General features: G+C 41.7%; 1 protein-coding gene and 1 long non-coding RNA gene across 2 annotated transcripts; one reads left to right on the top strand and one right to left on the bottom strand.

Moving 5' to 3' along the window:
• Positions 1–989: 989 nt before the first annotated feature.
• Positions 990–3,041, bottom strand: LOC138908641 (uncharacterized). The gene is made up of 2 exons (XM_070199323.1): positions 1,997–3,041; positions 990–1,402 (listed from the first exon to the last, which is right to left on the bottom strand). The coding sequence occupies exons 1-2, from the start codon at positions 3,039–3,041 to the stop codon at positions 990–992; spliced, it is 1,458 nt and encodes a 485-aa protein (XP_070055424.1).
• A 10,201-nt stretch (positions 3,042–13,242) lies between these two features.
• On the top strand, positions 13,243–21,435 carry LOC138906907 (uncharacterized). The gene is made up of 3 exons (XR_011414532.1): positions 13,243–13,320; positions 14,329–14,392; positions 21,367–21,435. It is a non-coding gene; the product is annotated as an uncharacterized lncRNA (long non-coding RNA).
• Positions 21,436–21,649: the final 214 nt, after the last annotated feature.

Genomic DNA, 21,649 nt, shown 5'->3' with positions numbered 1-21,649 from the left:
GAGTTATTACGCGTAGTATCAACAGTTAGTAACGACATAAGATGGAGAAGCTACCTATGTAAGTGCCTTATAACCACTTTACACAAAGTTATAAAAAAAGTCAATACTCATCAGCTTAATTTATCTTGAGGTTTATTGCCTTTTAACACGTTAGATTAAACTATGATATTTTGAGAAGTGCAAACAGTCCTCACTATACTTACCTTTCTATTAAGCTTTTTGATAAATTCATAACGTAGTTAAGTTAGATACTCCAACATGTTAGCATCAAATATGACATAATATAACTTGCAAACTAGAAAGTCAAGAATTGCAAAAAGGACGACTAATTATTTTTATTATTATATATATATATATTTCAGACTTTTTTAAAACTCATACTAGAGAAAATAATGCAACCAACAAAACTTGTGTGAGGTATTTTGTTTGATAGACATATGGACAGTGGGTCTCATTAATTAATGTGTTTACCATCTTACCTTCTCTGTCTGAACAAAGTAAAAAGGACATACTATAGTCTATACTCTTTCATTTTTTTTTCTGCTAGAAATTACTTCTGCAGTCAAAAAAAGTAGACATGCTTTCTTTCATTTTTTTTTCTTTTTCTTTTTCATGTTGCTTATAGATTGTCATATTGTGTAAAATGTTTATGTTTTAAAGTTGAAATTAAATTAAAAGTAGGAGTCTCTATTTGTTTTTCACATTGTAAAAAATATTTATGTTTTATTATAGAAATTAAGAGTAGAAGTCTAATTTTCTTTCACGTTGTAAAGATGATAATGTTCAGATGTATTATCTTAATTACGCTAGTTACAGAAGTTTCCAAGAAGAAACAGTCGGTTGTTTTTGAAATCTGTAAATAATAAAACTTGCAAATTTGCAGTAATGGGAAGAGAGACGGGTAAAGCACAAGGAGTCTGCAAAACACTGATCTTCGTCTTCGTCAGTCCCCTGCTTATCTGGTTGGGTCGAGGCTGGCATCGTGATTGCTATTTGGCCTCTTGTTTTGCTTCCGACCTTGGTTCCTTTGATGATGTAAGTATAGATATCGGAATCACTTCGTCGACTGCAAACATCTCTTTTGCGGCCGGTTGTTCCCCGTAGATTGTCTTAATCCCTCCTGGCGTCGGAAATTTTAACACCTGGTGAAGGGTCGAAAGCACTGCCCTCATGTTGTAGATCAATGGCCTCCCGAACAGGGTGTTGTACCTGATGTCACCCTCGATCACATAAAACTTGGCTTCCTGGATGTTACCGGCGGCATTAACTGGTAATGTTATTTCCCCTCTAGTGGTTTCACATGCCATGTTGAATCCATTCAGGACTCGGACTGCGGGTACGATTTGGTCTTGTAGACCGAGCTGCTCCACGACCCTTGATCGAATGATGTTGGTCGAGCTACCTGGAGCAATTAACACACGTGTAACCCGAATTTTATTCACGAGTACAGATATTACCAGTGCGTCATTGTGGGGTTATACGATCCCTTCTGCGTCCTCGTCGTTTAAAGATAAAGTTCCTTCGAGTACGTAGTCTCGAGTCCATTTTTCCCTAGTGATCGATACTTTGGTGGGTTTCAACATCGGCCCTTGTGGGATATCAACCCCGCCGATGATCATGTTGATGACGTGTTGAGGTTTTTCTTGTTCTGCCTGTTTCTTAGAATCCATGTTCCTGAAGTGATTCTTGTCTCGGTCGCTCAAGAATTCTCGAAGGTGTCCATTGCTGAATAGACGAGCTACTTCCTCTCTCAACTGTCTACAATCTTCGGTTCTGTGACCGTGAGTGCCATGATATTTGCATATCTGGCTAGGATCCCTTTGGGTTGGATCGGTCTATAGAGGTCGAGGCCATCTGATATCTTTGATTCGTCCGATAGTTGATACAATGGAGGCAGGAACGATATTAAAGTTGTATTCCGATAGCCTCGATGCGACTTTGGACCCGATGGACCTATCGAAGCCGTTTTTGGTCATAAGTCCCCTGCTGTTCTGACCTCGATCATTTCTCCTTTCGTTTCTCACAGAATTTCGCTCGGACCCATTGCCTCTTCGATCTCTGTTATATGGCTGATACCGATCTCTATTCGACCTTGGTTCCCGATCAATATCTCTCTTGATTCTGTCGATGGGTCTGATGGGATAAACGGTCCCGGAAGGAGCCCCAAGTTGATCGTCTTCAACCTTGATTTTTGATTGGTACCGATTATGCTCATCGGCCCAAGTAACAGCTGGATACTCTATCAGATTCTGTTTCAACTGTTGTGAAGCCACCGAGCTTCGAACATTGAGCCCTTGGGTAAAGGCTTGAACGGCCCAATCATCAGCGACCAGTGGTAAGTCCATTCGATTCATTTGGAATCGAGATACGAATTCTCTAAGCATTTCATTGTCGTTCTGCCTTACCTTGAAAAGGTCCGACTTCCTGGTTTCGACCTTGATGGCTCTCGCGTGTGCCTTTACGAAAGAATCTGCAAGCATAGCAAAATAGTCAATAGAGTTAGGTGATAAATTGTGATACCATATCATGGCTCCCTTTGACAGAGTCTCTCCGAATTTCTTCAATAAGACTGATTCAATTTCATCATCCTCTAAAGCATTTCCTTTGATGGCACATCTGTAAGAGGTGACATGTTCGTTCGAATCGGTCGTTTCATTGTACTTAGGAATTTCGGGTATGCGGAACTTCTTGGGGATCAGTTTTGGAGCCGCGCTCGGGGGAAAAGGGTTTTGCACAAACTTTTTGGAATCCAGGCCCTTCAATATTGGCGGTGCTCCTGGTATTTGATCTACCCTAGAATTGTAGGTTTCCACCTTTTTATCGTTGGCCTCGATCTTCTTCTCCCCTGATTTTATCCGTTTCGTCAATTCCTCTAGCTTCTTTATAATCTCGGGGTTAGCCCCCAATTCATTTTCGTTCGACCTTTCTGTGATTGGTTGATCCCTGCGGGTGACTTCCGGGGGAGGATCGGGCTCAACCGTGCTTGGAGCACGGTTTAGGTTTTGTAACTGAGCTATTGCCACCTGTTGTGCCTGCAACATTTCGAAGATCACTCGTAGACTGATCCCGTCCCCTTCAACATTTTGTGTGTTTCGAGTTGCCGATCGGGCTCCACCACGAATGCTATTTTCGGGGTCAGTAGGCAAGTTTGCATTGATAGCCACATGTTAATTAGCATCAATCGGATCCACGATCGGAATTCCAGCGGGATCAGCAAGTGATATCTCGTTACCGGGTACTATGTTGTTATTTTCATCTTGGTGACCGGATTCGTTGTCAACGTGTAGAGGTGCTGATTGGGGATTTGACATTTTTGTATTTTAGCCTGGAATCAAAGACACTTCAAAGAGCAAGTGTAAAGCAGTGTGTATTACAGATATTTGTATCAAATAATTACTATTATCCTCAGCCCTACGGTGGGCGCCAAACTGTTTACCCTCAAAATTGGATAACAATTAAATTTATACGCGGTTTTAAGGATATGTGATATAACTTGATACAAGTTGAGAAAAATAGATTAATACTGAAATTAATGACAAGAAAATAAATGCAACCACACAAATTGAATAGTCTTAGCCTTGAAAGTTGGCCGCCCTCGAGTCAAGTAATGCCTCAATCGATGACAGAACAAGTTAACAAGAACTAGAAATGATCAATATATTGCTTCTTTGATGCGTGTGACAATGTGTTTTACAAATGATTAGACCTCATTTATATAGTAGAAGAGCCCTACTCTTGATACAATTCTATAAAAGGTAAAAATCTTGTGATTTGCTAGCGACCTCTCCTTGATACTTGCCGAGATTTCCGTCGTGATCTCCAACTGATCACGGATATTTCGGCCTTCCGTTATTTGGCTCGGCAAAGTTCCTTCGATCTTGTTCTGTCCCAGAGTCACGAGCTCAACAATTTAACTTCGCGCCTTGGTTCGATATAATCCGGGGTCGAGCTCTGACTCGTCACATTTCGGTCTCGACTTGTCATACAATATATGAACCCGGTTTCGACCGTATACAAGACTCCAATTATTGCTTTACTTGATTTATGCATTCGTCTACCTGTTCAATTAACTTGGTTTGGGCTTTGTCCTGGACAATATTGCAGTATTAAGAGCTCATTTGGTACGAGAGATAAGAGATAATTAATCTCGAGAATAAATTTGAGATAAGTTTATCTCACGTTTGGTTGGGATAAAATCGCGGTATAACTAATTCCAAGATTATAGTATTATTTTTATCCCTACGGGAGGGTGAGATAATTAATCCCGAGATAATTAATTCTGGGATAACTTATTTTCCTACCAAATAACAATCTCGAGATAACCAAGGGGTCGTTTGTTTTGAAGACAAGTTATGCTAGAATTAGCTAGTTATGCTAGGATTAGTTATACTACGATTAGTTATGTTGGAATTAGTTATCCTAGTATTATTTTTTATTGAATGTTTGATATGTTGTATTAATCCTGGGATAACTTACCTAGGATTAGTATTCCACCCTCTGACAGGTATAAGTTATCCCAGTACTATTTTTAATCTTGGGATAACTTATCCCAAAATTAATAACCAAATAACGGATAAGGCGGTACTAAATTTTTATCCCAAGATTATTTTTTGAGAATTAATATTATGACTGGTATGCGTGGTCGGAATTGAAATTTCGGAAGTTCAGAGTTGATTTGAAAAGAAAATTCTCATTTCGGAAGTTTTAAGTCGGAAAAATTGACTAAGGTTGGATTTTTGAGTAAACGATCTCAGAATCGGGATTTGAAGGTTCCAATAGGTTTGTATGATGAATTTGGACTCGGGCGTATGTCCGTATCGGGTTTTGGATGACCCGGGAGTGTTTCGGCCCCTATTGTGGAAGTTCGCATTTTGGAAGAATTTCATAAATTTGGGTTGAAGTGTATTTCAATGTTATCAATGTCCGTTTAGGATTTCGAGCCTGAGAATAGCTCCGTATGGTGATTCTGGTATTGGGAGCACGTCCGGAAGTGGATTTGGAGGTCCGGAGGTCATTTTGGAGTCATTTGGCTAAAGCTAGAAATTTGAAGGTTTTTGAGAAGTTTGACCGAAAGTGAACTTTTTGATATCAGGGTCGGAATCCAATTCCGGAAGTTGGAGTAGGTCCGTAATGTCAAACGTGACTTGTGTGCAAAATTTGAGGACAATCGGACACGATTTGATATGTTTCAACATCGATTGTAGAAATTGAATTTTCAAAGTTCATTAAGTTTGAATTGGGGTGCGATTCATTATTTCGATGTTATTTGATGTGATTTGAAGGCTCGACTAAGTTCGTAATGTGTTTTGGAACGTGTTGGCACAATTGGTTGAGGTCCCGAGAGCCTCGGATGTGCCTCAGATCGAGTTCGAGCAGATTTTAGACTTTGAGGAATTGCTGGTTTCTGGGCATCTGGTTTCCTCTTACGCGATCGCGAAGAAAAGGCCTTGATCGCGAAAGGTTAAGTGGACTAGTGGGATTTGTACTCTACGCGATCGCGTATAATGGTTCACGTTCGCGGAGGGTCGAGCGGGAGGTTATTCGCGTTCGCGTCGGGGCTATCGCGAACACGCTGTGTTAATGGGGCTGGCCCGTTTGGTGAAGGTTGTTCTATGCAATCACATAGAGATGTTCGCGATCGCAAAAGTGGAAGGGGGCTGAGCAATGCGACCGCGTTCTGGGCATCGCGTTCGCGAAAGGGAAGCTTTTAGGTAGCTGATTGATTGGCCTTCGCGATCGCGATCGCGAGTAGATTTCCGCGATCGCGAAGGGGAAAGACCTGGGCAGTGTTCTTTTAAAATCAAGGTTTTGGCTCATTTGCACTTCATTTCCTCCATGGGATCCGATATTGGAGCGATTTTGGAGCTCCATCTTCATCATCTACATCAAGCAAATAGATGCATCTATGGTTCGCGCCATTCGACCCTCTGGCAGTGCACAATTTAAATATTTGTTGGATCGGGCCGTACGACCTCGGCATGATTTGCGCATGCTTGTATTGCTTGCCTTGAAGCTTATAAAAAATTATATTACCTCCTCGGCCTGAGTTAAATTGTTAAGTAACGGGAGATAAATTTGGAAATTTCTTAATTAGGAAAGAACTACTTACTTACTTCAAAATATTGAGTTTGCAACCGTTCATATAATCCATACTTAATTATATCATTGATACCCCATTTATAGCCCATAGTAAGTGTCGAAGTCGACCTCTCGTCACTATTTCTTCGTGGTTAGGCAGGATACTTACTGGGTACGCATTAATTTATGTACTCATACTACACTTGTTGCATATTTTTGTGCAGGTACACATATGTTTAGTGGCCTTGTGGTCATAGAGGCGCGATTATGGAGGAGATTTAGGTGACCTGCATTCTATACGACGCACCGCAACCAGCAGAGTCTCCTTCATAGTATTATATTTTTTTTCCTGTCCAAGTTGTATTCCGAACAGTTATTGTATTTTATATTAAATTTCTAGAAAAGGCTCATTCACTTGTGACACTGGGTTCTGGGATGATTATGGGATGTTCAATATTGAAATTGGAAAACATTATTAGTTACTCTATGAAGTTCATCATTTATTATTTAATTGAAGGAAATTTACGATTTCAAAAATATAAAAAAAAAATGAGAATTTAATTAACTATTTAGTGTTGTCTTACCTGACAGTGGTGTCCGGCGCCATCACGATCTTTAACGGATTTTGGGTTGTGACACTTCAATTATTGCTTTACTTGAGTTATGCATTTGTCTACTTGTTCAATTAACTTGGTTTGGGCTTTGTCCTGGACAACATTGCACCATTAAGGGCTCATTTGATACGAAAGATTAGAGATAATTAATTTCGAGATTAAATTTGAGATAAGTTTATCCCACGTTTAGTTGGGATAAAGTCGCCGTATAACTAATTTCGAGATTGTAATGTTATTTTTATCCCTTTGGGAGGGTGAGATAACAATCCCGGGATAACTAATCCTGGGATAACTAATCCTGGGATAACTAATTTCGGGATAACTTGTTTCCCAACCAAATAACAATCCCGGGATAACTAAGGGGTTGTTTGGTTTGAAGACAAATTATGCTAGAATTAGTTATGCTGGGATTAGTTATACTAGGATTAGTTATGCTAGAATTAGTTATCGTGATTATTTTTTATTGACTGTTTGGTATGTTGTATTAATCCTGCAATAACTTATCCTGGGATTAATATTCCACCATCTGGCAGGTACAAGTTATCTCAGTCCTATTTTTAATCTTGGGATAACTTATTCCATAATTAGTAACCAAACAAAAGATAAGGCGGTACTAATTTTTATCCCAGGATTATTTTTGCTTATCCATCGTACTAAACGACTCCTAAGAATATTCTTATTTATGAATAATTATTGTTCCACCAACTCGACAACTAGAGGTATGCATTAAGAATCCTTTGATATATCCTGAAAACTCGCACATGATCTGATGTTGTTGCGCCCCAACATAATATCTATAGTGCCATGTATAGAGAGAAAAATGGTCTATGTTTAAACCTTACATTACATGGTACTATCCTAATAATTTTGTATGAGTTCATATAAAAAGACATAATTCTTACTAATAAGATATACATAATTCCTACTATCTGATATGTAGAGATCAAGATTTGTCATGTTCACAATTGTGAAGTGTACTTTTGGTCCATGATTAGGCGTTCATGTTACTTAAAGTGCACAAAATAATTTGAAAAATATTTTTCTAAATATCATATTTTCCTGAAATTGGAGAACCTACCCTCACATCTAACCCTCCAATTTTAATTTTCTATTTTTTTTTCGTTTTTTTGCACCCCCCCCCCCCAAACCCCTCGCGCGCAAAAAACAATAATTATTTTTTACCTTTTTTTTTTGGCATTTTCTGTTTTCTATTTTTTCGTTTTTCTGTACCACCCAACCCCCTCTCCCCGCCCCCCTGCAACAATTTGTTTTTAATTTTATATTTTCAGTTTTGGTTTTTTTATTTTTCAGTTTACAGGTTCGAAATTTTACGAGTTCCAAAGTTATGAGTTCGGAGGTTTATGTGTTTGGAAGTTTGCGGGTTTAGAAATTATAGAGTTTACGGGTTCGAAAGTTTACAGGTTCTAAAGTTTAGCGGTTAAGAAATTTATGAAATTTGTGGATTCGGAAAGTTGTTGGTTCGAAAGTTTATGGCTTCATGTCTATTGTATCTATTGTTGATTATGAATTAATACTCCAAGTGATGATGACACCTTTGTTGGTCAAAAGAACAAGAAATTAGGGGCGTTCATGGTTCGGTTTGGGTCGGTTTTTTCCTAAAAAGAAACCAAACCAAGTAAGTCAGTTTTTCAAATATTGGAACCAAACCAAACCAATTAAGTCGATTTTTCAAATATTTGAACCAAACCAAACCAATTAAGTCGGTTTTTTATCGATTCAGTTTGATTCGGTTTTTGTCAGTTTTTCGGTTTTTTCGGTTATTCATCGGGTTTTTTCTTAAATATGAGACATACACTATCAAACGCATATTCCGGCTACTACATTTTCAACGTAACACTATCAAATCAATTGCTCTTTGAGAGATCTATCATTTATCAAGATATATTGATGATAATTGAATCAAATAGTGATGAATAATTAAAGTACTCAATTAAAAATCGATTATTTTTAACATGAAATAAATTTTTGTACTTAGCAATAGAAAACTACCAATCAAACTAGAATGTAAAGGCAAAGAATTAGATTATTATAATAGCAAAGAACTAGACTAAATAAATAAATGACTAATATGCACCATAAAATTTTAGAAACTTTATATAAAAATATACATATATATATATATATATATATATATATATATATATATATATGTGTGTGTGTGTGTGTGTGTGTGTGTGTGTGTGCGCGCGCGCGCGCATGTGTGTGTGTGTATAATAAATTATGTGTAACAATAAATTTAAATAGCTACTTTTATAGTCGGTTTGGTTCGGTTTTTTCGGTTATTTTTTGTTTAAAAGCAAAACCAAACCAAATTTGATCAGTTTTTGAAATTCAAAACCAAAACCAAACCAAACCTAAAAAGTATCGGATTTTTGGTCGATTTGGTTCGGTTTTCGATTTGGTTCAGTTTTTCGGGTTTTTATGAACACCCCTAGCTGTAGGTTCTTATTATTATCATAATAAAGAGATTATACATGCTGATATAAATGCTCTTACTTTCTTTAGCTCAATAGTGATAGGTAATATCAGTTAACCATATATCCCTACTTTAATATTTGCTTGTTACATTGTCACGACCCGAAATTCTCACCTTCGAGATCGTGATGGCGCCTAACATTTCACTTGCTAGGCAAGCCAACGATAGAAAAATCTTAACCATTTTTAAACAAATCAATTTAAGCGGAAGTCAATTATTGAAATAAAATGCGGAAGACCACAACAACCGAATCATCAAAATACATCCCTGAACCTGTTGTCACAAGTGCACAAGCTACTAGGATAATAGAAATAATGTCTGAATAAAATTCAAGTTGTTTGAAAGATAATACACAGCTACGATAAGATAGAGGAGGACTTCAGAACTGTGGACGCTGTGTAGTTATTCCTCAAGTCTCCTCTAGGTAGCTGAATCTGAGCAAGTCTATGGTACGCCGCTGGGACCAACTCCAAAATCTGCACAAGAAGTGTAGACTGTAGTATGAGTACAATCGACCGTATGTACTACTTAAGTGTCGAGCCTAACCTCGACAAAGTAGTGACGAGGCTATGACAAGACACGTACGTAAATAACATGTACAAGTATATACAAATACGAAACAACAATAACACAATAAATAACAATTTATAAATTTGGGAGGAAACATGCGAAGGGGAATGATATAGAAATTTTAGTAGGAGAAGTGTCAAGCAGCAGGCAATTAATTCATCAACAATAAAATGAGCAACTAATAATATGAAAATGGCACGGCACCACCCTTCGTGCTTTTTTTCTCATTCCTCCCATAATTTGATAAATAAATAATAATAATTGGCACGGCATCACCCTTCGTGCTTTAACTCTCTTTTGGCATGGCATCACCCTTCGTGCTTTTACACTCTCTGAAAATGGCACGACATCACCCTTCGTGCTTTTACACTCAACAATGATACGGCAACACCCTTCGTGCTTTTACAATCTTTCTCACCATGACAATGATAGTATAAATAATAAAAATGGCACGTCTTCACCCTTCGTGCCTTTACACTCTTTCTCACCATATTCAACAATAACTAAATCAATAAAACTTTCATGAATAATGATCAAATAATTAATAATAAACTTAAGCAGAAATAAATTAATTAAATAAGCAATAACTCAAAATGAAATAAATTCCTCCAGCATGCTTTGACTCAACCACAACGCATAAGTACTCGTCACCTCACATATACGTTGTACCCGCACATTAAATCACGTAGCAAATAGACAAATAAATTATATCCCTCAAGTCAAGGTTAACCATGACACTTACCTCGATTTGAAACCAAATTCAAGATTCCAATAAACCTTTGTCTCGCGAATTCGTGTCCGAAATCCTCAAATCTAGTCATAAACAATAGTCAATACAAATTGTAGGAATTGATTCCATATGTATTTACTAATTTTCCGGATTAAATTCGAAATTTATTTTAAAAATTGACCGAGAGAACCACATCTCAAATCCCGGAAAGACTCACGAAAACCGAACACCCATTCCGATACGAGTTCAACCATACAAAAATTATCGAATTCCGACATTGGATTGACCTTCAAATCTTCATTTTATATTTTTGGAAGATTTTATAAAAATCTGATTTTTCTTCCATAAATTCATGGATACATGATGTAAATGAGTATGTAATCATGAAATATAATCAATATAGGATAAAGAACACTTATCCCAATATTTTCCCGTGAAAATTGGCCAAATATCCTCTAAACCGAGCTCCCCAAACTCAAAAATGAGTAAAAATGGAAAAACTCCCCGTTTTATGGGGTTTTTATGTCTGTGGAGCCACAGGTTGCATGGGGCGCTGCCTATGGCTCCGTTTCCAGTACCTCCAGCAGTCCCAATACCAGGGATAGCGCCCCACGCTACACTGGATGCTGACAATGACTGGACATATTTCCCGACACGAAAATCAGCATAACTCTCTCATATGATGTCCGAATTCGACGATTCTTTTTGCTATGGATCCAAAATTTCAATATGGATCTACTATCTCAATAAAAACTGAATTTGGATCTTATGTGCTTAATGTGATACCACTTATTCTTGAATAGACGACGTCAAAACATTCTAGAATATCCAAATTAAACTCTGTTAACCATTCGAAATCCACCTGAGGCTCTCAGGACCTCAACAAAATATTCCAACAAGTCCCGTAACATAATACAGACTTACTCGGGGTCTTAAATCATGTCAAATAATGTCGAAATTACAATTCTATCATGACCCCAAATTCCCTCCGTAGGATGTCATGATGACACCTAGTCTCTAAGACTAGGTAAGTCTATCAATGCTAAATAATAATTAAAATATAAAATAAATAAATCTGCAAATTTACATAATTACAACTCCCAAAACCTAGTAGAAATAAGTTACAAATTTCTAAGAATTTATCCTCAATGTATCTATATATATCAAGGTCTAAGGAAAATAAGGAAGCAACATAATAATGATAGAAGGGGACTCCGGAGTCTGCGGATGCTGGTAGATATACCTCGAAGTCTCCGTACACAGGTAGCTCACTGATGTCTGGTGTAACGATCCGGCCGGTCATTTCGAGAGTTATAGCCCATTTTCCCAATTTCTACTTGTTTTTGTGTTATTCAGCTATATTATGTTATATCGGGTTAGTTGGTTCAGGACCGGAGTGGTTTCAGAGTGAATTGAGACACTTAGTCTCTTAAGTAGAAACTTAAGTTAGAAAAGTGAACCGGATGTTGACCTATGTGTAAACGATCTCGGATTTGAATTCTTATGGTTCCGTTAGATCCGTTAGGTGATTTTGGACTTAGGAGTGCGTCCGGAATGTGATTTGGAGGTCCGTGGTAGAATTAGGCTTGAATTGGCGAAATTGGAAATTTGACGATTTCAATCGGCAGTGAAAAATTTGATATCGAGGTCGGAATAGAATTCTGAAAGTTGAAGTAGGTTCGTAGTGTCATTTGTAATGTGTGTGTAAAATTTGAGGTCATTCGGACGTGGTTTGGTTGGTTTCGACATCGGTTGCCGAATTTGGAAATTAGAAGTTCTTAGGCTTGAATCCGAGGGTAATTTGGTGTTTGGATGTTGTTTTGAGTGATTCGAAGGTTCGACTAAGTTTGTATGCTGATATATGACTTGTTGGTATTTTTGGTTGAGGTCCCAAGGGCCTCGGGGTGATTCCGGGTGGTTAACGGATTTGTCGAAGTTGGACTTTGCAGCTGGAGTTGCCGCTTCTGCTATTTCCGCACTTGCGGAAGAAAGGGTCGCAGGTGTGAGGCCGCTGGTGAGCGTGGGGAATGCGCAGGTACGGGAGACGCTGGGCCAAGTCTGGGAATGCAGGTGCGAAGAATTGGCCGCATCTGCGAGCCCGCAGGTGCGAGGCCTTGAACGCAAATGCGGAGATGAGGAGTTTGGGCTGGTTTCGCAGATGCGCACTTGGGACCGCAGATGCGAGTCCGCAGGTGCGAGGAAGGTGTGTACAGGTGCGGAAGCTGGGTGATTAAGTGAGTTGCGTAGGTGTGGCTTCTTGGACAGCAGGTGTGGTCGCGCGGGTGCGAGAAAATGGCCGCAGGTGCGAAAAACCTGGGCAAAAATCATAAATAGAACCCTTCGCGAATTTTGGTCATTATTCACCATTTCAACTCGGTTTTTGGAGCTTTTCGGAGAGATTTGAAGAGGGGAATCAACGGGATTTCGTCGAGGTAAGTTACTTGAGCCCTAATACTTGTACATATGGGGATTTCCCGTGGTTTTAATCATGGTAATTAGTGAAAATGAGGGGTTAGGGCTTAATATTTTTGGAAAGTAATTTAAGGATTTGAAGGACCAAACAATGTCGGATTTTAATGAATTTGGTGTGGTTAGACTCGTGAGTGAATGAGATTTCTAGTTTTGTAAATTTGGTCGGATTTTGAGATGAGGGCCCGGGGGCCGGGTTTGAGCCAATTTAGGGTTTTGGTCTAATTTTGTAGTTTTTCTTGTGGAATTCATTCCATTAGCACGTATTGATGGTATTGTACTGATTGTGAATAGATTTGGAGCATTTGGAGGCCGAGTCCAGAGGCAAGAGCATTGCGGGGTAGAGATTTGACCGGTTTGAGGTAAGTAACGATGGTAAATCTAGTCCTAAGGGTATGAAACCCCGAATTTCGTATCATTCTACTATTTTGAAGTGACGCACATGCTAGATGACGGGTGTGTGGACGTGCACTGTTGGGGATTTGTGACTTGGTCCGTCCCGTAGCAACTGTAAAGTTGCATACTTTGTTGAAACCATTTGATACTTATATGTTTTAGAAAGAATTTCTGTAAATTGGGCTGAATGCCATGTTTGGGCCTTGCGCCAATGCTGTTTGGACCCTTAGGGGTTGTTTCTTTCCATCCTCTCATTGTTTTCGATTTAAAATCTATACTCAGTCATGCTTATACTTGTTTACTGCATAACTCAATTTTATGACTCTTCTTTGATGCATATAAATGTTTTGGGCTGAATGCCCTGTTTTACTAAATTGCCCGAGTGGCTTGAGAGGTTTATGACTGAGTGAGGCCGAGGGCATGATTGTGAGGATGAGTGTGGATCGGGGCTGCCCGCCTGCAACATACTTTATTATTATAGCACGTGAGTTGTCCGTGCAGATTATAGCGCTTGGGCTGAAGGGGCCCCTCCGGAGTCTGTACACACCCCCAGTGAGCGCAGGTACCTACTGAATGCGAGTGCCGAGTGCTGAGTGACTGGGAGGCATGAGTGATTGTGAGGTATGTCCAAGTGGCACGAGTGACTGTGAGGTTTTCCCGAGGGGCTGTATATGAGTGATGTTTTGCCCGAGGGGCTGTTTATGATTTCATCATTTTTGCTCACCTTGCATTAAGCCTTTGTTTGAAAAACTGTTGGAAAAATATCTTTAAATAATTTTTATTGGAACTGGGTTTAAATGAGATGTTTGATTCAAATCCTGATTTTTTTAGAGCATGTGGTATTTTACTGAGATTTCCTGATAGGAACGTTATATGCTTTATTGCTCATCACTACTACTCAGTCTTTATTTATTGTTGTTACTTACTGAGTTGGCGTACTCACGTTACTCCATGCACCTTGTGTGCAGATTCAGGTGTAGCTGGACATGGTAGCGGTTATTGAGTGTTCTGGTTGCAGATTTTCTTGGAGATAGCAAGGTAGCTGTTTGGCTATCGCAGCCCCTGCTCTTCTCCCTCATATCTTCCTCTAGTTGTATTTAGCTATTTTCCAGGCTGAGTTAGTCTTGATATTGTTAGACAGATTGTAGTAGATGCGCATGACTAGTGACACCCCGATATCGGGCTTTTCTCTTCCGCACATTTGTTTTCTTTGATTTGAACTCCTTAAATGAAGGGTTTTTTTGTCTTAACTAGTATTGAAATTATTTTTGACATAAAAATATAAATATCGATTTTGTTTGGAAATGAGTCGGCTTGCCTAGTTCCACGATAGGCGCCATCACGACAGGGGTTAGTTTTGGGTCGTGACAGATTGGTATTAGAGCCTAGGTTACATAGGTCTCATGAGTCATGAGGGGGTTTAGTAGAGTCTTGCGGATCGGTACGGAGACGTCTGTACTTATATTTGAGAGGCTGCAGAACCTTTAGGAAACTCCACATTCTTGAATTCGTGTCGTGCGAATTTGTTGATTCTAGTAATCAAACATCTGTTGTTTCATTCTCTCATAGATGGTGCAGACTCGTACTACCGGTCAGGAGGGCCAGCCACCAGTACCACTATCCAGGGCCGCGGTAGAGGTCGTGGTAGGGGCATAAGTGCAGCCCGTACAATAGCTGGGGCAGTACCTGCAGATCCACCGGTTGTCCCAGATCAGGACCAGGTTCCAGTTGTTGATGCACCAGCTCAGGCACCACCTGTGCCTATTGTGATTCTAGGCCTTCAGGAGGCCCTAGCTCAAATTCTGACAGCGTGTACTGGCCTTGCTCAGGCGGTCTCTATTTTGACGGCTGCAACCACATCTCAGGCCAGGGGAGGCACTCAGACTCCTGTCGCTTGCACACCCGAGCAGGTTATTCAGGGACTTCAGACACCAGAGGCACCACCAGCCCAGCCGGTTGCTGTTGCTCAGGATTATGTGGTTCCTTCTATGCCTGAGGATGATCAGTGTAGGTTGGAGAGGTTTGGGAGACTTCAGCCACCACCTTTTAGTGGCACAGAGAGAGAGGATGCTCAGGACTTTTTGGACAGGTGTCAGAGGATACTCCGTATTGCTGGTATTTTGGAGACTTGTGGGGTCTCATTCACTACCTTTCAGTTTTCTGGGGCTGCACTCAGATGGTGGGAGACATACGAGAGGCGTAGGCCTATTGGCGCAGCACCCCTTACTTGGCAGCAGTTCTCCGTGGTCTTTTTGGAGAAGTTCGTGCCTCGATCCCGTTGAGAGGAGCTGCGTAGATAGTTTGAGAGGCTCCGCCGGGGTGATATGTCTGTGACACAGTATGAGATGTGATTCTCTGAGTTGGCCCTTCATGTTATCTGGTTGGTTCCCATGAACAGAGAGAGGATCATGAGGTTTATTGATGGCCTCACTTATCATCTACAGTTTCTCATGACCAGGGAACGGGTTTCGGGTGCTACCTTTGATAAGGTTGTCGACATTGCTCGGTAGATTGAGATGGTTCGCGGTCAGGAGAGGGTTGAGAGGGAGGCCAAGAGGCCTCGTGGTCAGGGTGGATTCAAAGGTGCTCCTTTTGGGGGTCAGTTCCAGCACGGTAGAGGTCATCATTTCAGACAGGCTCAGTCAGCTCGGCCATTTCATCGGGGTGCATCATCTGGCCATGGTTCTCACAGTTCTCATCAGGTCCACTCATCACTTAGTGCCCTTCCAGTTCAGAGTTCATCCCGTGCTCCACCTGTTCAGGGCTCTTCCATGCCAGGTTCTTCTACCAGTCATCCCGATGCTAGGGGTTCCCTTCAGTTTCCATCGCCAGCACCAAGGAGTCTTTTTGAGTTTGGGGAGCTTGGGCATATGTGGAGGCAGTGTCCTTGTCGTCATGGAGGTCTATCTCAGCAGAGGAGTCAGCCTCCGACTACATCACCAGTTACCTCACCACCCGCCCAGTCAGCTCGGGGTGGAGGTCAGTCAGCTAGGGGTCGCCCTAAAGGGGGGGCAGATCAGGGGGTGGTCAGGCCCATTTCTATGCTCTCCCTGCCAGACCAGATGCTATTGCTTCAGATGATGTGATTACAAGTATTGTCTCAGTTTGCCACAGAGATGCCTCAGTATTATTTGACCCTGGTTCCACGTATTCATATGTTTCTTCGTATTTTGCCCATTTTTTGGATATGCCCTGTGAGTCCTTAGTTTCATCTGTATATGTATCTACTCCTGTGGGCGATACTATTATTGTGGACCGCGTATATCGGTCATGTGGTGATTTTGGGGGTCTGGATACCCGAGTGGATCTATTGTTGCTTAGTGTGGTTGACTTTGATGTGATATTGGGTATGGATTGGTTATCTCCATGTCATGCTGTTCTAGATTATCACGCTAAGATGTGACGTTGGCTATGACGGGGATTCCGAGGGTTGAGTGGAGTGGTTCTGTAGATTATGTACCAAATAGGGTGATTTCATATTTGAAGGCTCAGCGCATGGTTGAGAAGGGTTGCCTATCTTATTTGGCTTTTGTGAGGGATGTTAGTGCAGATACTCCTGTCATTGATTCTTTCCCGGTGGTACATGATTTTCCGGATGTATTTCCTGCAGACCTACCGGGCATGCCGCCTGACAGGGATATTGACTTTGGTATTGATTTGGTGTTGGGCACTCAGCCCATTTCTATTCCACCATATCGTATGGAACCGGCAAAATTGAAGGAATTGAAAGAACAGCTTCAGGAACTTCTTGATAAGGGGTTTATTCGGCCTAGTGTGTCACCTTGGGGTGCACCGGTTCTATTTGTGAAGAAGAAGGATGGTTCCATAAGAATGTGTATTGATTACATGCAGTTGAACAAGGTCACAGTCAAGAATAAGTATCCCTTTCCTCGCATTGATGATTTATTCGACCAGCTTCAGGGAGCGAGCGTGTTCTCCAGGATTGATTTGAGGTCCGGTTATCACTAGCTAAAGATTCGGGATTCAGATATTCTTAAAACAGCTTTCAGGACTCGATATGGCCATTATGAGTTCTTGGTGATGTCTTTTGGGCCTACCAATGCCCCAGCAACGTTCATGCATTTGATGAACAGTGTATTCCAGCCCTATTTGGACTCATTCGTCGTTGTATTCATTGATGACATCCTGGTGTACTCTCATAGCTAGGAGGAGCACGCTCATCATTTGAAGATTGTATTACAGAGATTGAGAGAGGAGAAGCTTTATGCGAAGTTCTCTAAATGTTAGTTTTGGCTCAGTTCAGTGGCATTCTTGGGGCACGTGGTGTCCAGTGAGGGTATTCAGGTGGACCTGAAGAAGATAGAGGCAGTGCGGAGTTGGCCCAGACCGTCCTCAGCCACAGATATTAGGAGTTTTCTTGGTTTGGCAGATTACTACCATCGCTTTTGGAGGGATTTTCATCTATTGTATCGCCCTTGACCAAATTGACCCAAAAGGGTGCTCCATTCAAGTGGTCAGATGAGTGTGAGGAGAGCTTTCAGAAGCTCAAGACTGCTTTGACCACAGCTCCAGTATTAGTTCTACCATCAGCTTCAGGTTCTTACACCGTGTATTGTGATGCCTCGAGGATAGGCATTGGTTATGTTTTGATGCAGGAGGGTAGGGTGATTGCCTATGCCTCGCGCCAGTTGAAGGCCCATGAGAATAACTATCCTGTCCATGATCTTGAGTTAGCAGCCATTGTTCACGCCTTGAAGATTTGGCGTCATTATTTGTTTGGGGTTCATTGTGAGATCTATAGTTATCACCGGAGTCTACAGTATCTGTTAAAGTAGAACGATCATAATTTGCGTCAGCGGAGATGGTTTGAGCTTCTTAAGGACTATGATATCACTATTTTGTACCATCCGGGGAAGGCCAATGTGGTGGCCGATGCTTTGAGTCGTCGGGCAGAGAGTTTGGGGAGTTTAGTATATCTTCTAGCAACAGAGAGACCTTTGGCATTGGATGTTCAGACCTTAGCAGGCCAGCTTTTCATATTAGATATTTAGGAGCCTAGCCGGGTATTGGCTTATGTGGTCTCCAGGTCTTCTCTTTATGACCGTATCAGGGAGCGTCAGTATGATGACCCCCACTTACTCATTCTTTAGGACAGGGTTCGTAGAGGTGATACTAGGGATGTGACTATTGGTGATGACGGCGTGCTGAGAATGCAGGGCCAGATATGTGTGCCGAATGTAGATGGGCTTCGAGAGTTGATTCTTGAGGAGGCTCACAACTCGCGGTATTCCATCCATCCGGGTGCCGCGAAGATGTACCAGGATTTGAGGCAGCACTATTAGTAGAGGAGGATGAAGAAGGATATAGTTGGGTTTGTGGCTCGGTGTCTCAACTGTCAGTAGGTTAAGTATGAGCATCAGAGACTGGGTGGCTTGCTTCAGAGATTAGAGATCCTAGAGTGGAAGTGGGAGCGGATCACTATGGACTTTGTACTTGGGCTCCCACTGACTTCAAGGAAGTTCGACGCCATTTGGGTTATTATGGATCGGCTGACCAAGTTCGCGCACTTCATTCTAGTTAGTACTACTTACTCTTCAGAGCGGTTGGTTGAGATTTACATCCGAGAGATCGTTCGCCTGCATGGTGTCCCAGTTTCCATCATTTCAGATAGGAGTACTCAGTTCACATCGCAGTTTTGTAGGGCCGTGCAGCGAGAGTTGGGTACTCAGGTTGAGTTGAGCATAACTTTTCACCCTCAGACGGACGGGCAATCCGAGCGCACTATTCAGATATTGGAGGACATGTTGCGTGCTTGTGTCATTGACTTTGGGGGTTCATGGGACCAGTTTCTGCCACTCGCGGAGTTTGCATATAACAACAGTTATCAGTCGAGTATTCGGATGGCTCCGTACGAGGCTTTATATGGGAGGAGGTGTAGATCTCTGGTTGGATGGTTTGAGCCAGGTGAGGCTAGGCTCTTAGGTATAGACTTAGTCCAGGGTGCATTAGATAAGGTGAAATTGATTCAGGAGCGGCTTCGTACGACACAGTCTAGGCAGAAGATCTACGTGGATAGGAAGGTCTGTGATGTGTCTTTTCTGGTTGGGGAGAAGGTTTTGCTGAAGATATCACCCATGAAGGGTGTTATGAGGTTTGGGAAGAGGGGCAAGTTGAGCCCCCGGTTCATTGGGCCTTTTGAGGTGCTTCAGAGAATAGGGGAGGTGGCTTATAAGCTGGCCTTGCAACCCAGCTTGTCGAGTGTGCATCTAGTGTTTCATGTTTCCATGCTTCGGAAGTATATTGGAGATCCGTCCCATGTTTTGAATTTCAGCACGGTTTAGTTGGAGGGTGATATGACTTATGATGTGGAACCGATGGCTATTTTGGATCGGCAGGTTCGAAGGTTGAGGTCAAAGGATATAGCTTCAGTGAAGGTGCGATGGAGAGGTCAGCCTGTGGAGGAGGCCACCTGGGAGACCGAGCGGGAGATGCGGAGCAGATATCCACGCCTATTCGAGACTCTAGGTTTGTTTCTAGACCCGTTCGAGGACGAACGAATGTTTAAGAGGGGGAGTATGTAACGACTCGGCCGGTCATTTCGAGAGTTATAGCCTGTTTTCCCCATTTATACTTGTTTTTGTGTTATTCAGCTATATTATTTTATATCGGGTTAGTTGGTTCGGGACCGGAGTGGTTTCAGAGTGAATTGAGACACTTAGTCTCTTAAGTAGAAACGTAAGTTGGAAAAGTGAACCAGATATTGACCTATGTGTAAACGATCTCGGATTTGAATTCTGATGGTTCCGTTAGCTCTGCTAGGTGATTTTGGACTTAGGAGTGCATCCGAAATGTGATTTGGAGGTCCGTGGTAGAATAAGGCTTGAATTGGCAAAATTGGAAATATGACGATTTCAGTCGGCAGTGGAAAATTTGATATCGGGGTCGGAATGGAATTCCGAAAGTTGGAGTAGGTTCGTAGTGTCATTTGTAACGTGTGTGCAAAATTTGAGGTCATTCGGACGTGGTTTGGTTGGTTACGGCATCGGTTGCCGAATTTGGAAATTAGAAGTTCTTAGGCTTGAATCCGAGGGTAATTAGGTGTTTGGATGTTGTTTTGAGTGATTCGAAGGTTCGACTAAGTTTGTATGCTGATATATGACTTGTTGGTATTTTTGGTTGAGGTCCCGAGGGCCTCGGGGTGATTCCGGGTGATTAACGGATTTGTCAAAGTTGGACTTTGCAGCTGGAGCTGCTGCTTCTTCTATTTCCTGCGGAAGAAAGGGTCGCAGGTGCGAGGCCGCTGGTGCGCGTGGGGAATACGCAGGTGCGGGAGATGCTGGGCCAAGGCTGGGAATGCAGGTGCAAAGAATTGGCCGCATCTGCGAGCCCGCAGGTGCGAGGCCTTGAGCGCAGATGCGGAGATGAGGAGTTTGGGCTGGTTTCGCAGATGCGCACCAGGGACTGCAGATGCGAGTCCGCAGGTGCGAGGAAGGTGTCTGCAGGTGCGGAAGCTGGGTGATTAAGTGAGTTGCACAGGTGAGGCTTCTTGGACTGTAGGTGCGGTCGCGCGGTTGCGAGAATATGGCCGCAGGTGCGAAAAACTTGGGCAGAAACCATTAATAGAACCCTTCGCGAATTTTGGTCATTCTTCACAATTTCAACTCGGTTTTTGGAGCTTTTGGGAGAGATTTGAAGAGGGAATCAAGGGAATTTCGTTGAGGTAAGTTACTTGAGCCCTAATACTTGTATATATGGTGATTTTCTGTTGTTTTAATCATGGTAATTAGTGAAAATGAGGGGTTAGGGCTTGAAATTTTTGAAAAGTAATTTAAGGATTTGAAGGACCAAGCGATGTCGAATTTTGATGAATTTGGTATGGTTAGACTCGTGAGTGAATGAGATTTCTAGTTTTGTAAATTTGGTCGGATTTCGAGATGTGGGCCCGGGGGCCGGGTTTGAGCCAATTTCGGGTTTTGGTCTAATTTTGTAGTTTTTCTTGTGGAATTCATTCCATTAGCACGTATTGATGGTATTGTACTGATTGTGAATAGATTTGGAGCATTTGGAGGCCGAGTCCAGAGGCAAGAGCATTGCGGGGTAGAGATTTGACCGGTTTGAGGTAAGTAACGATGGTAAATCTAGTCCTAAGGGTATGAAACCCCGAATTTCGTATCATTCTACTATTTTGAAGTGACGCACATGCTAGGGGCGTGTGAGCGTGCACTGTTGAGGATTTGTGACTTGGTCCATCCCGTAGCAACTGTAAAGTTGCATACTTTGTTGAAACCATTTGATACTTATATATTTTAGAGAGAATTTCTGTAAATTAGGCTG

The sequence above is a fragment of the Nicotiana tomentosiformis genome, chromosome 3, assembly GCF_000390325.3.
Source record: "Nicotiana tomentosiformis chromosome 3, ASM39032v3, whole genome shotgun sequence".
Lineage (NCBI taxonomy): Eukaryota > Viridiplantae > Streptophyta > Magnoliopsida > Solanales > Solanaceae > Nicotiana > Nicotiana tomentosiformis.
This window is presented reverse-complemented; position numbering and strand designations above follow the sequence as displayed.